This window comes from Ranitomeya imitator, chromosome 4 (genome assembly GCF_032444005.1).
Source record: "Ranitomeya imitator isolate aRanImi1 chromosome 4, aRanImi1.pri, whole genome shotgun sequence".
NCBI classification, from domain to species: domain Eukaryota; kingdom Metazoa; phylum Chordata; class Amphibia; order Anura; family Dendrobatidae; genus Ranitomeya; species Ranitomeya imitator.
In genome coordinates, this window is record NC_091285.1 from 142,786,469 (window position 1) to 142,811,555 (window position 25,087).

At 45.6% G+C, this 25,087-nt stretch overlaps 1 protein-coding gene across 3 annotated transcripts in view; it reads right to left on the bottom strand.

The window, feature by feature from the left end:
* The window catches only part of SIMC1 (SUMO interacting motifs containing 1), a 114,810-nt gene that overhangs the window by 19,383 nt on the left and 70,340 nt on the right, over positions 1-25,087 (bottom strand). For 2 of the 3 annotated variants that reach the window (XM_069763982.1, XM_069763984.1), the window contains one exon: positions 23,211-23,289. The exons of the other annotated variant lie outside the window; for it this stretch is intronic. In XM_069763982.1, coding sequence (XP_069620083.1) covers positions 23,211-23,289 — 79 coding nt within the window. The remainder of the gene's footprint in view (positions 1-23,210; positions 23,290-25,087) is intronic. 3 annotated transcript variants of the gene reach the window in all.

Here is a 25,087-nt window from a genome sequence, read left to right on the forward strand (position 1 = left end):
AGCTTGCGAGCAGGGCCCTCACTCCTCCTGGTATCTGTTTTGAACTGTATTTCTGTTATGCTGTAATGTCTATTGTCTGTACAAGTCCTCTCTATAATTTGTAAAGCGCTGCGGAATATGTTGGCGCTATATAAATAAAATTATTATTATTATTATTATTATTATATGAAGAGGACAGTTTTTTTGCACAGACAGCACATTTATGTGCAGCTTTGGATCTGCCTCCTGATGTGGGTTACTTGTCCCCCTGAAATAAAGGGGAGAAGGAATCATAAGATTGCAACCCGCATCAGGGAGTGGACACCCTGGGCCAGATTACTTACTGGGGCAGGGATGGTGCTGGGATCTGCAATAGCAGAGCGCGAGGCAGACGGCTCCATGATTTTCACCACACAGTGGTCTTACCTGAGACGTCTTCTTGTCCGGGGCTCTTAAATAGGCGACCGGACACAGCACCTGTCCTCCTGTGAGAGGACCTCCTCCTCCAATGTCCGGATGTGGGGGGAGAAAGACCGCCGATATCCATGCTAACTGACATGCGTTCTAGCGTGGAACGCAAAGGAGCTTCCTGAATACTGAAGCCGGCCGGCGTCTGACATCACTTCCTGCCGCCGGCTTCAGACCGGAAGTCCTCATCGCGCGCACAGCGCTGGAGGAGGAGAGGGGCTGGAGAGCTCAGAGAGGCCTCCAGCCGAAGAATGCCGCCCAGACCTTGCCCTGTAGGTGCGGACTGGTGGCGGAAGTCCCGAGTCCGGAGAGACGGGAGCAGCGCTCGGGGAAGAGAGGTAAGTCTGCTCCCCAGCTGCCCGGCAGAGAATCTTTTTCCCCCCTGGTGACCGCTGCCTGCACAGCACACCTGGGATGACCTCTTCATCCCTAGTAGGGACAGGAAAAAACACTGAGGGGGAGGATGAGGGAGGGGTTATTTAACCTCTTGTCATTTCCTGTCCCTATTAGGAAAGGGGTAACATCCTCCAGGTGTGCGGTCGTGGTGGTTACTAGAGAAAAACTGCGTCATTTTTCGTGATCTCTGGTTGGGCAAGGGCTTTTTTTTTTGCGTGCCGAGCTGACGTTTTTAATGATACCATTTTGGTGCAGATGCGTTCTTTTGATTGCCCGGTAATGCATTTTAATGCAATGTTGCGGCAACAAAAAAAAAGTAACTGGCGTTTTGACTTTCTTGTTATGCCGTTTAGTGATCGAATTTTTTTTTTTTTTTTTAGATTGATCGGGCGATTCTGAACGTGCTGATACCAAATGTGTGTGTTTGATTTTTATTTTATTTTGAATGGGGAGAAGGGGGGGGGGGGGGTGATTTGAACTTTTATATATTACTAGCTATTGCACCCGTTCTACGCCCGGGTGGCTGGCATCTATATTGGTATACGGTCTCCATCCTGGTATGTGCTGCTCCATCCTGCGTCCCCATCCTGTCATGAGCTGCTCCATCCTGCGTCCCCATCCTGACATGTGCTGCTTCCATCCTGCGCCCCCATTGTGACATGTGCTGCTCCCATCCTGCACCCCCATTCTGTCATGTGTTGCACCCATCCTGCGCCCCCATTCTGACATGTTCTGCACCCATCTTGCGCCCCCATTCTGTCATGTGTTGCACCCATCCTGCGCGCCGCCATCTTCCGGGTCCTCTGCTGTGACTGTTCAGTCAGAGGGCGGCGCCGGCGCGCATTAAGCGCATCATCGCGCCCTCTGAACTGGGAACGTCACAGCAGAGGACCCGGGAGACGGAGCCGCACGCAGCGCTGGAACGGGGGACAGGTGAATATACTTACCCTCCTGGCGGTCCCTGACTCTCCGGTGGAGATCGCGGTGTGCGTTCAGTGTTTACGCATACCGCGATCTCCTGGAGCGTCACTCTGTGAGGCCCAGACTGCACCGACGCTTGCGCAGTATATAAAGGCTTCGGACAGAGTGACGCTCCCAGCGTTATATTATAGATTTTTTTTTTTTTAACTTGGCATGCTTCAATAGTCTCCATAGGAGACTGGAATGTGCCATAATCTGACCAGCTCTGCTACATACAGGTGATAACCAGATCGCCTGTATATAGCAGAATTGCTGACTTGCTATGAATACTGGGCGGAACTCATAGCAATCTGGCAGTGACAACTATAGAGGTCTGCAGGAGACCTCTGGTTGTCATGCCTACCCATCACATGATGGGGTCACCGATGGGCAGGATTTCCAGCAGCGTTTATTAAATACCGCTGTCAAGAGTTTGACAGCAGCATTTAATGGGTTAACAGCTGCAGGTGGATTGTGATTCCACCCGCAGCTGCTCAGGGCACATGTCAGCTGTTCAAAACAGCTAACGTGCCAGGAAAGATGTGGGCTCACCGCCGGAGCCCCCATCAAAGGGGGAGACATGACATGCGCCGTACATGTACCGCGCATGTTGTGAAAGGGTTAAAAATGAAGGTACTTAATGCACAAATTGGACAATTCTTGAAAGTCCAACAGCCAGCAACCAGGCATACCCCTTTGTTGGGGACGCTAACCTAATATGCTTCTCTCGGGGAAGTCTACAATTTTAAGGGCAAGTAGGATCCAACTCTAATAGAACCTGTATGTTTTGTCCTCCACATCAACAGCCGCCTACAATCTGTATGTTCACTAGAATGATGTCTGGGTAGGACACTTATGTCCTGTACTAAAGGACAACTGCATGCTATCAGAATGTGCTCTACACCAGGGCAACACCTGCATAGAATCCGTATAATCTCATCGTCACTAGGCAAGTATGAACTAGTCAACTGCACCATCCCAAAAGTAACTTATCAATGAATCTCTACACCTCATCCAAAATGTGGTGTTCCCAAGGCTCGACACCAACTCAGCATGGCCTCTTAGTCAATGCTGTCAACCCTTAAGTGCACAGGTAAAACCTGTCAAACCAGGCAGGATGCAAAGCTAATCTAGCTACATCAGCGGTAGACCCCATAGAGCACAACAGTAACTACTGTGGAGCACATCATTTACAATGCTAGAGTCCATATGGAAACATGTGGCTTTCCCACGGGCTTCAACTATGCAGCACTGAACAGTTTGTTTGTTTTTCCCCACAGTTGAGCTTGTTAGATTTGTTGCCCACTGGATTTGGCACAAGTGTCAAAACACTTGAGGGCCTTGGTATGACAACTTGCAGGTATCTGGGTCAGAATATCTATTTACTGGCCTTTTTAATCCGTTCAGATGACTGTCTGGTAATGGTAATGTCTTGCCCTTTTGAGGACTATGATAACAATTCCTTTCCCAGATCTACCTTGGGGACAGTCATATTAGCTCTGCCCATGACAAATGGCATAGCTACAACTGAATGAGCCAGTGTCAAAGATTATATTTGCGCCCCTTCAAGGAGTTAGGTTAATGACACTGGCTAAGTGCTAGTCAAAGATCAGAATCTTACCATCCTAGTTTTATACCTATGCTGGGATCTCCTCTTCCAGAAGGGGTTTAACATTTGCTTTGTGCAGGTTTTAGAGCTAGCCTTTTTTTTCCCTTCTCATCTCCCTCAAAACAGAAATCCTCATTATCTCAGTCCTTTAGCCTGTATACCTCAGAAGCCAAAGCTTATTACTTCAAAAGGCTTTCTTCTACACAACCGCTCAGTGTACCAATTCATGTTAACCTGCATGCATGTTAGCCATCTTTACAAGGAGCTGCCTTCCTAAGCTGCTCAAGTAGAAGATGGGGGCCTTTTTTCCCCTTTGGGACATGCATTCCCCTTTCCTTTTAACCCCTGGGTTCGTGACATACTTTCTATGGGCTGCAAGACTCAATTTCCCTTTAGTACTGGCTTTTTTTGTTGGGGATTTGTGAGACACAGCCCTTCCTTAGGAATAGGGTCATTGCAGTTTTCAACCTCATCTATCCTGTCCAAAGGAACCAAGTCTAAGAGTGCAGGCAGAGCTTGAAACACATCTGGTGATTATACTCCCCCAAATCTCACCCTCACTTGATTGCTGGTGGTGTTAATCTTCTTGGCAAATACTAATTTTTTTGGCAATAAAGGAATCATATATACCTGGTTCGGAAGCTGGATCTTTCCTTCTGCAAAGAAACAAGTGACAAACCTGGTCTCTGCCTTTGCTGTTATGAAAACTGATATGAAGGCAATTCAGTACCACAATGGACATAGCAGTCAGAACACATACAGTGGTCTGACAAACACCCAAAATAATAGAACGAGCTCTGAGACGTGGGAACTCTGCAGACCGCAATCCCTGATCCTATCCAACCACACTAAAGGTAGCCGTGGAGCGCTCCTGACCAGAACCTAGGCGCCTCGTCACAGCCTGAGAAACTAGCTAGGCCTGAAGATAGAAAAATAAGCCTACCTTGCCTCAGAGAAATTCCCCAAAGGAAAAGGCAGCCCCCCACATATAATGACTGAGTAAGATGAAAACACAAACAGAGATGAAACAGATTTAGCAAAGTGAGGCCCGACTAGCTGAATAGAACGAGGATAGGGAAGATAACTTTGCGGTCAGCACAAAAACCTATAAATAACCACGCAGAGGGGACAAAAAGACCCTCCGCACCGACTAACGGTACGGAGGTCGTCCCTCTGCGTCTCAGAGCTTCCAGCAGGCGAGAAAAACACCAATAAAGCAAGCTGGACTGAAAAATAGCAACAAAATAACAAAAGCAAAACTTAGCTTTGCAGAGCAGCAGGCCACAGGAATGATCCAGGGAAAAAACCAGTCCAACACTGGAACATTGACAGGAAGCATGGATCAAAGCATCAGGTGGAGTTAAGTAGAGAAGAAGCTAACGAGCTCACCAGATCACCTGAGAGAGGAAACTCAGAAGCTGCAGTACCACTTTCCTCCACAAACGGAAGATCCCAGAGAGAATCAGCCGAAGTACCACTTGTGACCACAGGAGGGAGCTCTGCCACAGAATTCACAACAGTACCCCCCCCTTGAGGAGGGGGTCACCGAACCCTCACCAGAGCCCCCAGGCCGACCAGGATGAGCCACATGAAAGGCACGAACAAGATCGGGAGCATGGACATCAGAGGCAAAAACCCAGGAATTATCTTCCTGAGCATAACCCTTCCATTTAACCAAATACTGGAGTTTCCGTCTTGAAACACAAGAATCCAAAATCTTCTCCACAATATACTCCAACTCCCCCTCCACCAAAACCGGGGCAGGAGGGTCAACAGATGGAACCATAGGTGCCACGTATCTCCGCAACAACGACCTATGGAATACGTTATGTATGGAAAAAGAATCTGGAAGGGTCAGACGAAAAGACACAGGATTAAGAACCTCAGAAATCCTATACGGACCAATAAAACGAGGTTTAAACTTAGGAGAGGAAACCTTCATAGGAATATGACGAGAAGATAACCAAACCAGATCCCCAACACGAAGTCGGGGACCCGCACAGCGTCTGCGATTAGCAAAACGTTGAGCCCTCTCCTGGGACAAGGTCAAATTGTCCACTACATGAGTCCAAATCTGCTGCAACCTGTCCACCACAGTATCCACACCAGGACAGTCCGAAGACTCAACCTGTCCTGAAGAGAAACGAGGATGGAACCCAGAGTTGCAGAAAAATGGCGAAACCAAGGAAGCCGAGCTGGCCCGGTTATTAAGGGCGAACTCAGCCAAAGGCAAAAAGGACACCCAGTCATCCTGATCAGCAGAAACAAAACATCTCAGATATGTTTCCAAGGTCTGATTGGTTCGTTTGGTCTGACCATTAGTCTGAGGATGGAAAGCCGAGGAAAAAGACAAATCAATGCCCATCCTACCACAAAAGGCTCGCCAAAACCTCGAAACAAACTGGGAACCTCTGTCAGAAACGATATTCTCTGGAATGCCATGCAAACGAACCACATGCTGGAAGAACAATGGCACCAAATCAGAGGAGGAAGGCAACTTAGACAAGGGTACCAGATGGACCATCTTAGAAAAGCGATCACAGACCACCCAAATGACTGACATCTTTTGAGAAATGGGAAGATCTGAAACAAAATCCATAGAGATATGTCCAAGGCCTCTTCGGGACCGGCAAGGGCAAAAGCAACCCACTGGCACGAGAACAGCAGGGCTTAGCCCGAGCACAAATCCCACAGGACTGCACAAAAGTACGCACATCCCGCGACAGAGATGGCCACCAAAAGGATCTAGCCACTAACTCTCTGGTACCAAAGATTCCAGGATGACCAGCCAACACCGAACAATGAACCTCAGAGATAACCTTATTCGTCCACCTATCAGGGACAAACAGTCTCTCCGCTGGACAACGATCAGGTTTATTAGCCTGAAATTTTTGCAGCACTCGCCGCAAATCAGGGGAGATGGCAGACACAATTACTCCTTCCTTGAGGATACCCGCCGGCTCAGACAAACCCGGAGAGTCGGGCACAAAACTCCTAGACAGAGCATCCGCATTCACATTTTTAGAGCCCGTGAGGTACGAAATCACAAAGTCAAACCGGGCAAAAAACAGTGACCAACGAGCCTGTCTAGGATTCAACCGTTTTCCAGACTCGAGATAAGTCAAGTTCTTATGATCAGTCAATACCACCACACGATGCTTAGCTCCTTCAAGCCAATGACGCCACTCCTCGAATGCCCACTTCATGGCCAGCAACTCTCGGTTGCCCACATCATAATTTCGCTCAGCAGGCGAAAACTTCCTGGAAAAGAAAGCGCATGGTTTCATCACTGAGCAATCAGAACCTCTCTGCGACAAAACAGCCCCTGCTCCAATCTCAGAAGCATCAACCTCGACCTGGAACGGAAGAGAAACATCTGGTTGACACAACACAGGGGCAGAAGAAAAACGACGCTTCAACTCTTGAAAGGCTTCCACAGCAGCAGAAGACCAATTGACCACATCAGCACCCTTCTTGGTCAAATCGGTCAATGGTTTAGCAATACTAGAAAAATTGCAGATGAAGCGACGATAAAAATGAGCAAAGCCCAGGAACTTTTGCAGACTTTTCAGAGATGTCGGCTGAGTCCAATCATAGATGGCTTGGACCTTAACAGGATCCATCTCGATAGTAGAAGGGGAAAAGATGAACCCCAAAAATGAAACCTTCTGCACACCAAAGAGACATTTTGATCCCTTCACAAACAAAGAATTAGCACGCAGGACCTGAAAAACCGTTCTGACCTGCTTCACATGAGACTCCCAATCATCCGAGAAGATCAAAATGTCATCCAAGTACACAATCAGGAATTTATCCAGGTACTCTCGGAAGATGTCATGCATAAAGGACTGAAACACTGATGGAGCATTGGCAAGTCCGAACGGCATCACAAGATACTCAAAATGACCCTCGGGCGTATTAAATGCAGTTTTTCATTCATCGCCTTGCTTAATTCGCACCAGATTATACGCACCACGAAGATCTATCTTTGTGAACCAACTAGCCCCCTTAATCCGAGCAAACAGATCAGACAACAATGGCAAGGGGTACTGAAATTTAACCGTGATCTTATTAAGAAGGCGGTAATCAATACAAGGTCTCAGCGAACCATCCTTCTTGGCTACAAAAAAGAACCCAGCTCCTAATGGCGACGATGACGGGCGAATATGCCCCTTCTCCAGGGATTCCTTCACATAACTGCGCATAGCGGTGTGCTCAGGTACGGATAAATTAAACAATCGACCTTTTGGGAATTTACTACCAGGAATCAAATTGATAGCACAATCACAATCCCTATGCGGAGGTAGGCTATCAGACTTGGGCTCATCAAATACATCCCGGGAATCAGACAAGAACTCTGGGACCTCAGAAGGGGTGGATGACGAAATTGACAGAAATGGAACATCACCATGTACCCCCTGACAACCCTAGCTGGACACCGACATGGATTTCCAATCCAATACTGGATTATGGGCTTGTAGCCATGGCAACCCCAACACAACCACATCATGCAGATTATGCAACACCAGAAAGCGAATAACCTCCTGATGTGCAGGAGCCATGCACATGGTCAGCTGGGTCCAGTATTGAGGCTTATTCTTGGCCAAAGGCGTAGCATCAATTCCTCTCAATGGAATAGGACACTGCAAGGGCTCAAAGAAAAACCCACAACGCTTACCATATTCCAAGTCCATCAAATTCAGGGCAGCGCCTGAATCCACAAATGCCATGACAGAATACGATGACAAAGAGCAGATCAAAGTAACGGACAGAAGAAATTTTGACTGTACTGTACCAATGGTGGCAGACCTAGCGAACCGCTTAGTGCGCTTAGGACAATCAGAGATAGCATGAGTGGAATCACCACAGTAGAAACACAGACCATTCAGACGTCTGTGCTCTTGCCGTTCAACTCTGGTCAAGGTCCTATCACATTGCATAGGCTCAGGTTTAAGCTCAGGTAATACCGCCAAATGGTGCACAGATTTACGCTCACGCAAGCGTCGACCGATCTGAATGGCCAAAGACAGACTCATTCAAACCAGCAGGCATAGGAAATCCCACCATAACATCCTTAAGGGCTTCAGAGAGACCCTTTCTGAATATAGCTGCCAGCGCAGATTCATTCCATTGAGTGAGCACTGACCACTTTCTAAATTTCTGACAATATACCTCTATCTCATCCTGAGCCTGACAAAGAGCCAGCAAATTCTTTTCTCCCTGATCCACTGAATTAGGCTCATCGTACAGCAACCCAAGCGCCAGGAAAAACGCATCAATATTACTCAATGCAGGATCTCCTGACGCAAGAGAAAACGCCCAGTCCTGAGGATCGCCGCGCCAAAAAGAAATGACGATCCTAACCTGTTGAAATGGGTCACCAGAAGAACGAGGTTTCAAAGCCAGAAATAGTTTACAATTATTTTTGAAACTCAGAAATTTAATTCTATCTCCAAAAAACAAATCCGGAATAGGAATTCTCGGCTCTAACAGATTTCTGATCAATAGTGTCCTGAATCTTTTGTACTCTTGCCGAGAGCTGATCCACACATGAAGACAGACCTTTAATGTCCATTGCTACACCTGTGTCCTGAACCACCCAAATGTCTAGGGGAAAAAAAAGACAAAACACAGTGCAAAGAAAAAAAAATGGTCTCAGAACTTCTTTTTTCCCTCTATTGAGAATCATTAGCACGGTTAGTCTTCCTGTACTGTTATGAAAACTGATATGAAGGCAATTCAGTACCACAATGGACATAGCGGTCAGAACACATACAGTGGTCTGACAAACACCCAAAATAATAGAACGAGCTCTGAGACGTGGGAACTCTGCAGACCGCAATCCCTGATCCTATCCAACCACACTAAAGGTAGCCGTGGAGCGCTCCTGACCAGAACCTAGGCGCCTAGTCACAGCCTGAAAAACTAGCTAGGCCTGAAGATAGAAAAATAAGCCTACCTTTCCTCAGAGAAATTCCCCAAAGGAAAAGGCAGCCCCCCACATATAATAACTGTGAGTAAGATGAAAACACAAACATAGAGATGAAACAGATTTAGCAAAGTGAGGCCCGACTAGCTGAATAGAACGAGGATAGGGAAGATAACTTTGCGGTCAGCACAAAAACCTATAAATAACCACGCAGAGGGGACAAAAAGACCCTCCGCACCGACTAACGGTACGGAGGTCGTCCCTCTGCGTCTCAGAGCTTCCAGCAGGCGAGAAAAACACCAATAAAGCAAGCTGGACTGAAAAATAGCAACAAAATAACAAAAGCAAAACTTAGCTTTGCAGAGCAGCAGGCCACAGGAATGATCCAGGGAAAAAACCAGTCCAACACTGGAACATTGACAGGAAGCATGGATCAAAGCATCAGGTGGAGTTAAGTAGAGAAGAAGCTAACGAGCTCACCAGATCACCTGAGGGAGGAAACTCAGAAGCTGCAGTACCACTTTCCTCCACAAACGGAAGATCCCAGAGAGAATCAGCCGAAGTACCACTTGTGACCACAGGAGGGAGCTCTGCCACAGAATTCACAACACTTTGTCTTGTAATCTAACCACTTCAATCTACAGTTGGCCTTCTTGCAAGTGCAGTCCCACCAAGTACATTTAATTTTTTCCCATTGTTTAGCTTTGCTATAGCAGCTTCCAGGTTTCTGCATTTTCAGATTGTCCTCCTCACCACCTACCTAAAGGTACCGTCACACTGCGACGCTGCAGCGATATAGACAACGAGCCGATCGCTGCAGCATCGCTGTTTAGGTCGCTGTAGAGACGTCAAACACAGCAAGTCCAGAATGATGCAGGAGCGATCCAGTGACGTAACGGCGACTCACTTCTCGTTCTCGCTGGTTGTTAGCTCTATGTAAAACATTGCAGGCATCGTTGCTTTTGATGTCAAACATGACGATACACGCCGACCTGACGACCAAGTAAAGTTCTGGACTTCTAGCTACAACCAGCGATGGCACAGCGGGATCCAGATAACTGCTGCATGTCAAACACAACGAGATCGCTATCCAGGACGCTGCAACGTCACGGATCGTTGTCGTTCTCGTTGTAAAGTTGCTGAGTGTGAAGGTACCTTTAGTGAGAAAAGTGGGCCTTGTCACATTTCAGATCTAAAAAGGTCCACTTTCACTGCAAGTGTCTGGTTGTTCCAGCAGACTTTACAATTTTTATATCCATCCACACGAGTTGTGAGCTTTGATGATCCTTCAGTAAAGATTCCCTTAGTCCAACCCTGTGTGTTGAAGATCTTTCTGCCTACTCTGATACAGGCCCAAAAACATTCTGGACCACATCTCTATTCCGTTCTAGCAGAGGTGTGGCCACACAGTGATTAATCATTCCCTATGGAGGGCTTCGGCCAGTTGATTCTATTGCAATTGTGGCACTTTCCATTCCGGACACCAGTGGCTTAATCATAGTCCAACTATTCTTAATCCATCTGCGCTGGCCCAAGCTCTGGCCTGTTTCCTGGTAAGGATAATGCCAAGCCACTTTATAACAAGTCTCCATGCAGAGTCTCAGCTACGCAGCCATGTAAAACATTTCCTTAAAATAAATTTTTCACATCTGCATCGAGCAGCAGAATGCCATAGATCTAGTCCAAAACTTGACACAAGAGTAATCCAGGAATCTACAGTAACTTCTGAACACCTATTCACAATCGAGCAGAGCGATTCCTAGGGTTTCTTCTGGCTCTGCATTTTTTTTTTTTTTTTTTTTTTGTTACTATCCTTGCCTGTTCATTTGACTGCCAACACCTCCTGGTGTTTGTTTTTACTGAAAAACTTCTAGGATTCATTCCCACACCCAGGTTTTCCACCTAAAATCTTAACATCCTTGTTCTTAGTACTGCAACCTTAACGTACCGTCACACTCAGCGACGCTGCAGTGATATAGACAACGAGCTGACCTAAACTAGATCACTGGAGCGTCGCTGTTTAGGTCGCTGTAGAGATGTCAAACACAGCAACTCCAGAACGATGCAGGAGCGATTCAGTGACGTAACGGCGACTCACTTCTCGTTCTCGCTGGTTGTTAGCTCCATGTCAAACAGCCGGAGTGTACCGATCCGACACACATCTAGGGGCCCTATGCTCGTTGCTGGCGTCGTTGCTCTTGATGTCAAACATGACGATACATGCCGACCTGACGATGAAATAAAGTTCTGGACTTCTAGCTCCGACCAGCGATGGCACAGCGGGATCCAGATCGCTGCTGCGTGTCAAACGTCAGATCGCTATCCAGGACGCTGCAACGTCACGGATTGTTGTCATTCTCTTTGCAAAGTTGCTGAGTGTGACGGTACCTTTAGAGAAGAACACTTGTTCGGTAAAGATCTTCCAAAGAAAGGATTTAATCCAGAAAGCAATTTCCCGTATATTGTTTTTTTTAGAACACACAATTATGTGATAATGAGGCACATTGCCAAATTGAAGATATGAGCAATCCATTAGGGTGTGTACTTTCATCATGCAACGTCTTGCAGATTGCATGCTTGAGGAATAGCAGCCTTTGCACAAGACTGGCCCAAAGAGTTCTTTTGAATTTTGCAAGGTTTATGTCCCCCAATAGCATGGACAAGAAACCAGCATTTTCTTACCACAAAATCCATTTCTTATAACATCCATTGGGGACAGAGCACCTACCCATTTTTCCCCTCTTTAAGATATAGCACCTTGTAAATATGTAGAGGGTATAAAAAGGCTGAGTATAAAAAATAGCCAAAGAATAGGGTCTTATGTGGTTGATAAGAAAAACTATCGATACATGCTGACCTGATCCAAGATTGTATGACTGATGTGGACCCACAGGTGATTTCACCAAAAAACAAACATGGAAAGTTTGTGGTGCATATCCGCACTACCGACTTGTAAAGAAATGTTAAAAGCCATTCTATTTTTCTGTGCGTTTAAGTGTAACGAACTTCTCGGGAAGTTAAAAAAAAAAAAATCAAATGGCATTTTTCACAATAGATCTCAGATGCTCCCCTTTATGAGAACCAAACATTCTCTGTTTGTTACAAACTGATTCAATTCAGTGCCTGCAAGAGGGATAGAGCAAAAATATCTAACTTAGTGTTGGCCTCCTAGTGGCAGCAGCTTTAACCCAAGGTCTCAATGTACCCAAATGAACGTGAAGAGAAAAACTAATTTATGGTTCGTAACAAAAAAACTAAGTTTTTAAATTCTAAAAATGAAGATATAAAAAGGAATCAAGGTATTATAATTTGTTTTGAGAAAATTCTCCTAGTCATGTCCAAGTTCAATATATTATATAGGTGTGTATTCACCTCAAACATAGCCACAAGTATGTTAACACATTTGGTGTGGTCTGGGTCCGATGGGCGACGCGGTCTGGTCCGGGGCCACCCATCTTCTTACGATGATGTCCTCTTCTTGTATTCATGCTCCAGCGCAGGCGTACTGCAGGGCACAGGCGCCAGGAAAGGTCAGAGAGGCCCGATGCTTGCTGCAGTACTTTGCTCTGCCTTCAACAGGGCAGACAAAGTACGCCTGCGCCGGAGCGTGAAGACAAGAAGAGGATCCCAACCTATGAAGATGGGAGGCGCTGGAGCGGACCGTGACGCCCATCGGATCAGACCGCCCCCAGGTGAGTATAATCTAACCTGTTTTTCTCATCTTTCAGGTTACATCGGGGGCTCATCTACAGCATTACAGAATGCTGTAGATAAGCCCCTGATGCTGGCGGGCTTAGCTCATCTTCGATTTTGGGGGTGACAAGTTCCCTTTAACGCCATGCCAGTCAGTGAGTTTTAGTATTTTCCTCTTACCCACAGCCTTAACTTTGTCCACATAGACATATGAGGGCTTTTTTTTTTTTTACAGGACTAGTTGTACTTTTGAACAATAATTCATTTTACCACACCGTGTACTGGAGAATGGGAACAAAAAAATTCCAAGTGAAGAGAAATTGGGGGTCAGGGAGACATGCAATTCTGACTTTTGAATAGTCTTATACGGTGTACATTTTGTGATAAAAAAAAAACTGCCTCGCAATATGATTCTGCTCATCAGTATAATTACGATGATCCCAAATATCCTTTTTCTAAAAAATTATTTTAGTTGTGGAAAAAAAAAAAAAAAAAAAAAAAGATAAGGTTGCAAACAAATTTTGGGGTTGTTGCCATTTTCCAAGACCTCTATCCCGGTTGATCGAGCTGCGTGATGGCTTATTCTATGTGGGATGAGAATGTTTTTATTGATACCATTTTCAGATAGATATGACATTTTGTGGTGTTGCAGAGACCCAAAAAAAAAATTTTTTTCATTTTTGCATTCTTGAATCTTCTGCGTTTACCGATCAGGTTAATTTTAATATTTTGATAGATCAGACTTTTCTGAACACAGCAATACCAAGTGTGTATTAAATTATTTTTAAAAGGGGTTTTGAATTGAATTTTTATTTTATACTTTTTTTTTTTTACTTTTCACTGTTAATAGTCCTCCTTAGGTGGCTTTAAGCTGTGATAGTTTGATTACTTGTGCTTATTTTCTCTCCCTCATATGTGCTATACTATTAGTTTATCCATATTCATCATCTGTATGCAACTCGTGTTGTATATCATTAATTTAATTCAATGATGTGATGAAGGGGAGTATTTTAAAGGTTTATAAGGGCTCAAGCAGCATATTAGAATTCTATCAAGTTTGCTAAGTCGAAACGCATCTACATGAATCACTGACTTGCTAAACTATTTAAACTGGATAAAATTTTCTAAAAAAAAAAAAATTAATCCAGAAACAAAGTTTTCTTTTCTTGAAGTGCCTTTGCCTGCTCTGGCAGACAAGCTTTCTGCAACCCTAACTTTCCAATCGGTGGTGGGGACGTTTATCTGGGGAGTTATAATCTTTTGCAGAATACTACCTACGGTACTCAAATCTGTACACCTTAGCTCTGGACTCTTCTGTCCCACAGCCTCAAGGTCCTGATATACGTAACTTTCTAGACTCCATCCATCTCCCTAAAGCCAGCGAGTTAATTTGAATACCTCACTAGTCCCTTTTCTGATAAATATGTATCTTTATTAAAACAACAAAATCTTAGGTTCCTGGACTGGATGGTCTTAAGTACTTTAATCTTTTTATTCCTAGTCTTTATTTCAAGGCTTTTTAGTTATTGGTAGTAATCCAGCTCCATCTCCACATCTAATATAGAGGTGACAATTTCTGCTCTCCCAAAGCCAAGTAAACCATCTAATAGGCAGAGAAATGGGTCTGACATTTTTAGACTTAATTATGACCTTAAGGATTTTGACAGAGTGCACTGGCAATACCTAAATTTGGACTCTGACTTTATCATCCAAGCTGTGATAACACCATTACCTTCTACCAATTTCTGGGCAAATTTCCTGGCTCTTGGGTTATCATCTCATCTCCTTTTTGCTTTAGCAATGGTACTGGCCAAGGGTGTTGTTTTTTTTATTTTTTGGCTGTTAACCTTCGTCCGGCTGAGTAGGTACAATTGTAACTATTCCGTTTTAAAATTGCAATAACTTTTTTTTTTTTTTTGAAAAGCCGTAGAGGGCTGAAATTTCGTGACATCTCTGCAGTTTTGGTCCAGAATAGCATTAAGCTACTTACTGGTAGCGGCATTTTTCGGAGGCCCATGACAGCACTACGAGAGAGGGGATCCGCCCTTCAGGAACAGGAAACCTACAGATACAAAAGGGCGGCACCTCTCCCCATGCATCAGTTGTATTTCAGAGCCCGAGAGGACTACCGCAGTTAGTGGTACACAAATATACATTATATACAGTTTATATACAAAAATAATCCATTGTATCGAACTAGATATCCCACGTGAGATCTATCTATCTCATTATATACATTATAGGAAGTGCAACCCCCACGTGAATAGGGAGGGAACTAATGGTGCTGTCATGGGCCTCCGAAAAATGCCGCTACCAGTAAGTAGCTTAATGCTTTATTCGGACTCCCATGACAGCACTACGAGAGAATTACAGAGATGTAAACTACCTTAGGGAGGGACTATAGCCTGTAGCACCCTTAACCCGAAGGTGAGATCAGAGGAGAACCCCAAGTCCAACCTATAGTGCTTGAAAAAGGTGGAAGGGGATGACCACGTAGCTGCCTTACATATCTGGTCGATCGATACTCCAGATCTTTCCGCCCAGGATGTAGCCATGGTGGAATGCGCCCTCAGATTCTGCGGAGCCGGACCTCCACCTGCAGTATAAGCCAGAGAGATAGCCTCCCTAATCCACTTCGCTAGTGTGTACTTTGACACTTTAAAGGCCCCGTCACACATAGCGACGCTTGAGCGATTCCGACAACGATACGACCTGTCAGGGATCGCTCAAGCGTCGCTATGTGGTCGCTGGTGAGATGTCAAACAGTGAGATCTCACCAACGACGCAGCAGCGATGCGGCGACCTGTGGCGACCTGTACAACGATGCTATTTCATGATGATTCAATGGGACGTCCTGTCAGCGAGGTCGTTGGTAAGGTGTCAAACACAGCGATGTGTGCTACCCAGCGGGACCTCAACGATCAAAAAATGGCCCAGGCCATTCCGACACGACCAGCGATCTCACAGCAGGGGCCTGGTCGCTGCTACGTGTCACACATAGCGAGATCGTTACTGAGATCGCTGTTGCGTCACAAAACTTGTGACTCAGCAGCGATCTCGCTGTGTGTGACGGGGGCTTTAGTCCTTTCCTAGGACCTTGGAAGGATAAAAACAACGCATTCTCTCTCTTCCAAGCGTCAGTGGCTGAGATATACTCTAATAGGCATCTCCTAACATCCAAAGTATGGAGTAGCTCCTCCTTAGGATTAGAAGGATTAGGGAGAAATGATGGTAAAACTATCTCCTGAGATCTGTGGAAATCTGAGGCTACCTTTGGTAAATAAGCCGGGTCCGGTCTGAGGACTACTCTGTCCTGTAGAAACTCTGTATAAGGGGAAAGTCTAGAAAGCCTGTATGTTCCCTACCCTACAAGCAGATGTTATTGCTACTAAAAATGCTGTTTTGAGGGATAATTTAACTGAGGCTGAATGTAAGGGCTCAAACGGTTCCCTAGTCAAAGCTGAAAGAACTAGGTTGAGATCCCAAGGTACCGATCTATTCTTGTGTATAGGTCTAGCTCTACTAGATGCTTTGATAAACCTTGATACCCAATAGTTATTAGCAATGTTACAAGAAAACAGGGCCCCCAGGGCTGAGACTTGTACTTTTAGTGTACTTGTAGATAGATTTAGCTCTAGCCCCTTCTGCAGGAATTCTAAAATCTGGCTGATTGGTATTCCTTCTTCAATATTAAAATTTGAAGAGGCCAGGAACTTTCTCCAAGTTCTAGAGTAGATCTTAGTAGTTATATGTTTCCTACTCTTCATAAGGGTATCAATTAGATTTGGGGAAAAACCTGTTTTTTAACAGGGACCTCTCAAAACCCATGCCGTCAAATGGAGTCCCTTCACTTGTGGATGTCTGATAGGACCTTGATGAAGTCCGGAATGTCCGGAAGTACCCAGGGGTCTTCCACTGACATGGTCCTGAGCCAGGAAAACCAAGCCCTTCTGGGCCAAAATGGAGCGATCAGTATGATTCTCACTTGATCCTCCCTTATCTTTCTGACCACCAGAGGCAATAGGCCCAGCGGGGGGAACGCATAAGCCAATCGGAAATCCCATCTGATCAGGAAGGCATCCACTGCCAGCGGATATTCCCTGGGATTTAGGGAACAGTTTTTTTGTTTTTCTGTTGTCCTTGGTGGCAAATAAGTCCACCTCTGGATGACCCCACATGCGGACAATCTGGTTGAAGATACCTGTGTTCAGAGACCATTCCCCTTGTTTTAAGGTGTTTTGGCTTAGAAACTCTGCTCTTACATTTTCTTTCCCTTTTATATGTAGTGCAGTTAAAGATAGAAAATGGTTCTCTGCTGTCTGGAGCAGGCGGTCCGCTACTTCCATCAGGGACACTGAGCGTGTTCCACCCTGGTGATTCACGTAGGCCACTGCCACCTGGTTGTCGGAGAGGACTTTGACATGGTGACCCTGTAGATATACGAGGAGTTCCTTAATTGAGAATTCAATTGCCATCAACTCCCTCTGATTGTAAGAGGCTGATGTTTGGGGGTCCCATAGACCCTGAACTACAACGTCACCCATATGTGCCCCCCACCCCGTGGGGCTGGCGTCCGTTGTGATTATACGAGTCACCTGTGTCACCCAGGGAACTCCTGCTGACAGTTTGTCTTCTTTTAACCACCATCTAAGAGATGCAAGAACCACTGGACTTAATGTCATCTGACCCTGCAAGGAACCCTGTAAGGCTCTATCATTATCCAATACCTCAAACTGTAAAGGCCTGGAATGGAGCTGGGCCCAAGGAAGACAGGAATACAAGAAGTTAGGCAACCTAACAGTGACATAGCCTGCCTAAGGGTCATGGATGGTTTATTAATTGCTTTTAACACCTGCTGCTGAATATGGAGTAACTTATCAGGTGGAAGACAGCATTGTTGGGTCTCGGAATTTAATAACAGCCCTAGGAATCTCTGGATTTTTAGGGGCTGCAATCGGGATTTTTCACAATTTATGATCCAGCCCAGATGTTCTAGTTTAGTCGTAACTGACTACTTGAGAAAGGCAATGGTCTGCTGAATTCCCCACTATAAGGAAATCATCCAGATAAGGAATAATGAGAATATTGAATTCTCGTAAGTGCGCCATGACCTCAGCGACTACTTTAGTAAATACCCTGGGAGCTGCTGAGAGGCCGAAGGGAAGAGTCCTAAATTGAAAATGGCGAACAATACCTCCCATAGACACCGCCACTCTTAGAAACCTCTGGAAGTTTCTATGGATAGGAACATGATAGTATGCATCCTTTAAGTCCACAACCACCATGAAGCAGTGTTTGAACAACATTTTTATTGTTGAGCTGATTGACTCCATTTTAAAGGTAGTATTAACCAGGTATTCATTAAGGGATTTAAAATTAATAATAGTCCTAAATGATTTGTCTGGTTTTTGAATCAGAAATAGAGGAGAGTAGAATCCTCTTTCTGATTCTGGGACCTCAATCAGCACATTTTTAAGACATAAAATCATAACCTCTGCCTCTAAAGCCATCTGCTCAATAGTGGAGGAACGTAAGGGGGTTAGCTTAAATTTATCCTGAGGCCAGTGAATAAATTCCAGTCTCAGACCCTCCGATATAACACCTCGGACCCAGTCACTATTTGTGATTTCAGTCCATGCGGAAGAGAAGGCTGCCAATCTCCCTCCCACAGGGATTGCTAGTCATTGGTCTGGTTTCTTACGTTCTTTTGAGGAACGGCGAAACATGTAGCCCGTACCTCTCCTGCGTCTATCCTCCCATCTAAAATCTCTTGAGGGCGAGGATGCGCACTTCCTTCCACGACCAAATCTCCTTCTGTTGAATGGACGCCGGTAAAAGGCCGATGACAAACTAGGGAATTTTTTCTTGTCATCCCCAGCCTTTTCGAGCAACTCATCCAAGGTTGGTCCAAAGAGATATTCCCCTTTGCATGGGATAGCGCATAACTTGGATCTTGACTGAATGTCACCCGACCAACACTTCAACCATAAGGCTCTACGAGCCGCGTTGGAGAGTCCTGCCGCTCTGGCCGCCATTTTGACTGAATCTACCGAAGCGTCCGACAGGAAGGCAGCAGCATCCTGAATTACAGGGAGCGCACTTAGGATTGAATTTCTGGAAGCGCCTTCTTTAAGTTGGGACTCCAACTGTTCCAGCCAGACCATTAAGGATCTGGCTGTACATGTCGCGGCCACTGCCGGTCTCAAAGATCCGGCTGCCATCTCCCAGGTACCTTTAAGGAAGGTATCCGCCTTCCTGTCAAGAGGGTCTTTAAGGGTCCCCATGTCCTCAAAAGGTAGTGAGGCTTTCTTTGATGCTTTCGCCACCGCAGCATCTAATTTAGGGGCCTTGTCCCAGGTATCCACAGCCGCATCCTCAAAGGGATACCTGCGCTTTAAAGCTGGTGGCAATGAACCTTTCTTCTCTGGTTTTTTCCATTCCCGGAGAATCAGGTCTTGAATCTTTTCATTCACCGGAAAGGATCTACGTTTCTTGTGATCCAGGCCGCTGAACATTAACTCCTGACGGGAAAGCTGCGTCTTAGGTTCTTCTAAGCCCATCGTACCCCTGACCGATTTAACTAATTTATCAACCCGGTCCAGAGGTAGACAAAATCGGCCAGAGTCCTCTTCTGATGATGAGGAAGAGGGAATCGAGCCATAAGAACCTTCCTCCTTTTCTTCCTCCGAAGAATCACAGATCACCGGAGCTTTGTGTTTTGAACTTCCTGCCTGGGACAGAGACTGCAGGGATTCCCTTACTTCCATACGGATTATCTCCTTTAGATTAGCCGTAGAAGCAGATTCTTCCGCTACCTAGGGGAGGACAATAAGGGTGATACCATCTATCTAGCCTGATGTCACTCAACCCCTCCACTCCTGTAGACCTTACAGTCTGCTGTATACAGGAGGCGCATAATTTTTTAGGGTAAGAATCTGGTAAAGGGACTCCACAAAGGGCGCACTCCTTATGTTTCGTCTTTGCACTTTTCTTCCTCTAGAATGACAAAGTATAAGGGGCCCGCGTCACTGAGTGAACATTCATGTAGATCACTTACCAGCGTACGCCAAAAAAAGGTACCGAAACACGAGGGGGCTCTTTGCCAGTCGAAGCTCTAGATCCCTGCCTGGATGAGCTTTTACGGCTGGACTGGTCACTTCTGACATGCTCCTTTTTCACGGCTTTCTGCCGCACTTTATCCAGTAGCTGAGGCTGCTGCTCACCATCATCTTCCATGATGAAGCTGTGGCCAAAAGCAGGGCTCTACTGCCAACACCTGCTTATATCCCCCTGTATTCCGGTCAGCAGGCTGCCTGGCGTCCTCCCCATTGGCCCCTGCTGTACAGGCTGCAGCTGGGAGGTCAGCGGTGGCTAATGTAGAAAACTTTTTGGTATAAGAGATGCCGTGAAGGGGCTACCAGGTACACATAAAATTGGCCATTTTTATGCGCTAAAAGCTCTCATTTTTCATATTTCTAGTGCAGTAATGCAGTTCAAATTTTGTGTTTTCAAGTTTGCATGTTTTAGCGCTGCAGTGTGCTGCCTTATTTACTTAACTATATACGAGTTGGCGACTCTAGGTTCAGCACCTGTTCACACTGAGTCTGTTTGGATGTGCAGGTCAGGTTTTTGAAATGTATTCTCTAGCCTTCTGATCGTGCACTCCGCCTCCTAGCTTCAGGTGTTTTAATTACAGCAGGTCCAATACCCCTCCACAGAGAGAGAGAATTTTAGTCTAAGAAGAGGTTTCACATGCACCCATTCAGATGGAGACATTTATTCTCAGCGAGGTAAGGCAAGCGTAGGACCTGGTATAAGAGAGATGCCGTAAAGGGCAAATTTCGTGTTTTCAAGTTTGCATGTTTTAGCGCTGCAGTGTGCTGCCTTATTTACTTAACTAATGTAGAAAACTGGCGTCCGGATCGATGGGCGCCGCCATCTTGGAACGACTGCGCATGCGCAGCCACCCCGTGAACCGGAAGCGCCCGCCGACTCCGCCCCCGACATCACAGCATGCCGGAAACGCTCTGAGAGCGATGCAGGACGCCAGAGATGAACAGCAGCGCTCCGGACGGCGCCCCACTTCCGACGCCGCCACCACACCACACCGCATGGACCAGGGGGGGGGGGAATTTATACTTACCGACGCCGGCGCTTCATGGAGACCAGGAATCCTCCGGACCCTGCTGCCAACGCCACCGACGTGCAGTCCAGCCAGGACCACCGTGGCGTCTCCAGGGACTCCCGCACTGGCCGAGGTAGGAGACCCCCCCCCGCTACCAGAGTCGGCCGGCCAGCCTGGGATCTTCTACGAGATACTATCTGTAGGATCCTGTCCCTCCAGGAACAGGAAACCAACTGATGCATGGGGAGAGGTGCCGCCCTTTTGTATCTGTAGGTTTCCTGTTCCTGAAGGGCGGATCCCCTCTCTCGTAGTGCTGTCATGGGAGTCCGAATAAATATTGGCCAAATTTCAATAAAATATATATGAAGGTACAATTGTACGTCTGCAGCCTGTTAACGTTGTAAAATTATGCAGCCTGACAAAGGTTAATGGGTCCCCTTGAGTTAATATCAGGGGCATTCAGGTTACAACTTCGTTCTGCTCTACAGGCTTGCATGCTGACGATGGCATATGTTCAGCACAGATCAGAGATGTTTTCCTGTCAGTATCCACACCTTAACCACTTTTTCTGAGGAGTCATACATCAAATTAAATTCTCATTCTACTGACTGCCACTTTCCACTAAAACCAAATTTGTTTCTTGGTCAGAGGTTGGCATAAGATTTAGGTTTAACTTTATACTCTTTCTGACCTGGAAAAATATCAGTGAACTTGTCGCCTCCCATAGGCTCATACCGTTTATTACAGTATATAAGCCGACCTGAGTATAAGCCGAGGCACCTAATTTTGCCTCGAAAATTCCCATACAGTTGGTTGCACGTAGAAACAATTATTATCTAACAGTTGTAGCACGTAATATAAACAGTGCCACTAGTGATTATTAGATAATGGAAAAGGAACAATCACCAATTCCACGGTACAGGCACAGGAGCACCGGATATTCTCTGGTCAGGGGATGATCCAGAAATTGATAGAAAGATGACAATACCCTGTCAATCCATATGGGGCTATCCCCAAAGCTCCTGCCCTTATCAGGGCAGTCCACATCTACCCCTGTACACACATGCCCTGCACTCTACCTGTTAATTACTCCCGGTGCTCCTGTGCCTGTACCGTGGAATTGGTGAGATTGTTCCTTGGTCTGTATTTATTTCGCAAGTGCCACTGCAGGCGGATTTTCTGAATCCCAACGGGGGCTTTTAAGTGACTGTTTGGTTTTTACTTGTTTAAATTATTATTAAAAGTTATGTTTTATATTTCCACTCACTCCCATGAGAAAAGCAAAAAAAATAAAAAATAAATCCTACTTGCCTTCACTACGCGCCCTCGCAGTATCTCATTTCGGTGCCAGCAGCTCTTGCGGTAGAGCGATCACGTGTCCCCGCTCATTAAGGTAATGAATATTCACCTCTCCACACCTATGAGTGGAGAGAGGTGAACATTCATTACTTTAATGAGTGGGCACCCGTAATAGCTCGACAGCTGCTTTGAAGCCGGCGTCTGTGCATGCTATAAGAGAAATTAATGTTCACTGCAAGTGCAGTGAATATGAATTTATTTTTAGCAGCGGGCATAGGCTTTAGCCGCAGGAGCCGGATTCTGCCTCCTGGCACCTGCTGCTCCCCCTCCCTCGCAGTCTTCTGGAACATTGACTCTTGTATAAGCCGAGAGGGGGCATTTTCAGCACAAAAAAATGTGCTGAAAAACTGCTTATACACGAGTATATGCGGTATTTATTATTTTATTTATATACCTTTTTTAAAAAAAATAAGTTAGGTTCATCTTTTTACATATTCATTTTACTACTTTTTTTCGAATGTCCCACAGAGGATTTGTTGTTCACAGACTACAATCCAACTGGATTTGTTTTCTAAAAAAAAAGTTAAAGGAAAAAAGTCAAAAGTATTTAAAAATACACAGGGGAAAAAATGATTTATATAATAGGTCTTTTTTATTTTTATCACAACCCTAAAGAGGTTTTTTGTTTACGTTTCAGAACACTCCAGAACAGACAAGATGAATGAGGAAAATGTTACAATGGATCCACGTACCTGTTATAATAGTCTGTAAACTCAGGCAAAGAACAGTCAAATGATGAAGTATTTCATCCCATTTTTGCCACTCTGGACCCTGTATATTTAAGCAATATATAAGTAGTCATTAAAGAAAGTGGGAAAAAAATGTATTGGATTACAACTGGCAAATTTAACAGTAAGATGTGAGGCTAGAGAGATGATCATTTATCTGGTGAATCAATTGCATATCAAAACCTATTTTAGCTTATGTAAGGTTTGTTGAAACTGCACTATGAACATTATGCGGCTGCCACCTTGAGAAGTTGTTTCGAGAAGTTCAGCATTATATTTACAACACTAATGTGGAACAATGGATTGCTTTCTGTCCGAGGTCTGTGGTTGCTGTAAAGAAAATCCTGAAGGCTCTTAATGGCTCCTAGAATTGGGAGAGGTAATATGCGTGAATTACACCCAATTCATTACAACCTGAAACATTGAGACGTTTCCAAATGTACCAATTTCATTGTATGCTTGCTATGGGAAGCTGTGCATTTATACATAACCAAGCTATCAGTATAGTGCTGAAAGAATAAAACGCTATACTGTTCCTGAGCTCACTAGGACATACTATTACATCCTTAGCAAGCAGGCCTGAAAGGAGTGGTCCAAAGGCCAAATAGTTTGCATTCAAAATCCCAAACTATTTAGTGCCATAAGTTTTAACTATATTCTAATACACTTGCATTAAAAATGTCCTATCCTTCCCTAACTACACTATTTAACTGCTAGTCTATTTTTTATTTACCGTATATACTCGAGTATAAGCTGAGATTTTCAGCCCAAATTTTTGGGCTGAAAGTGCCCCTCTCGGCTTATACTCGAGTCAAGGTGGATGGCAGGGTCGGCGGGTGAGGGCGCTGAGGTATACTTACCTAGTCCCAGCGATCCTGGCGCTCCCCCTGCCGTCCCACGGTCTTCGGTGCTGCAGCTTCTTCCCCTCATTAGCGGTCACGTGGGACCGCTCATTAGAAAAATGAATAGGCGGCTCCACCTCCCATAGGGGTGGAGCCGCCTATTCATTTCTCTAATCAGCGGTAACGGTGACCGCTGATAGAGAAAGAGGCTGCGGCACCGAAGACCAGCTGTGACAGGCAGAGGGAGCCGGACGTCGGGACCAGGTAAGTATGTAATATTCACCTATCCGCCTTCCAGCCGCCGGGCGTCGCTCCATCTTCCCGGCGTCTCTGCGCTCTGACTGTTCAGGTCAGAGGGCGCGATGACGCATAGTGTGCGCGGCGCCCTCTGCCTGATCAGTCAGAGCGGAGACGCCGGGACCGGACGCCGGGAGCTGCAAGCAAGAGAGGTGAGTATGTGTTTTTTTTTTTTTTTATTGCAGCAGCAGCGGCGGCACAGATTTACGTGGAGCATCTATGGGACAAAATGAACGGTGCAGAGCATATATTGGGCACAGATATGGGACAATAATGAACGGTGCAGAGCACTATATGGCACAGCTATGGGGAAATATGAACGGTGCAGAGCACTGTATGGAGCACAGATATGGGGAAATATGAACGGTGCAGAGCATATATGGGGCACAGATATGGGACAATAATGAACGGTGCAGAGCATATATGGGGCACAGATATGGGACAATAATGAACGGTGCAGAGCATATATGGGGCACAGATATGGGACAATAATGAACGGTGCAGAGCACTATATGGCAGAGCTATGGGACAAAATGAACGGTGCAGAGCACAGTATGGGGCACAGCTATGGGACAATGAACGGTGCAGAGCACTGTATGGGGCACAGCTATGGGGAAATATGAACGGTGCAGAGCACTATATGGCACAGCTATGGGGAAATAATGATCTATTTTTATTTTTGAAATTCACCGGTAAATGCTG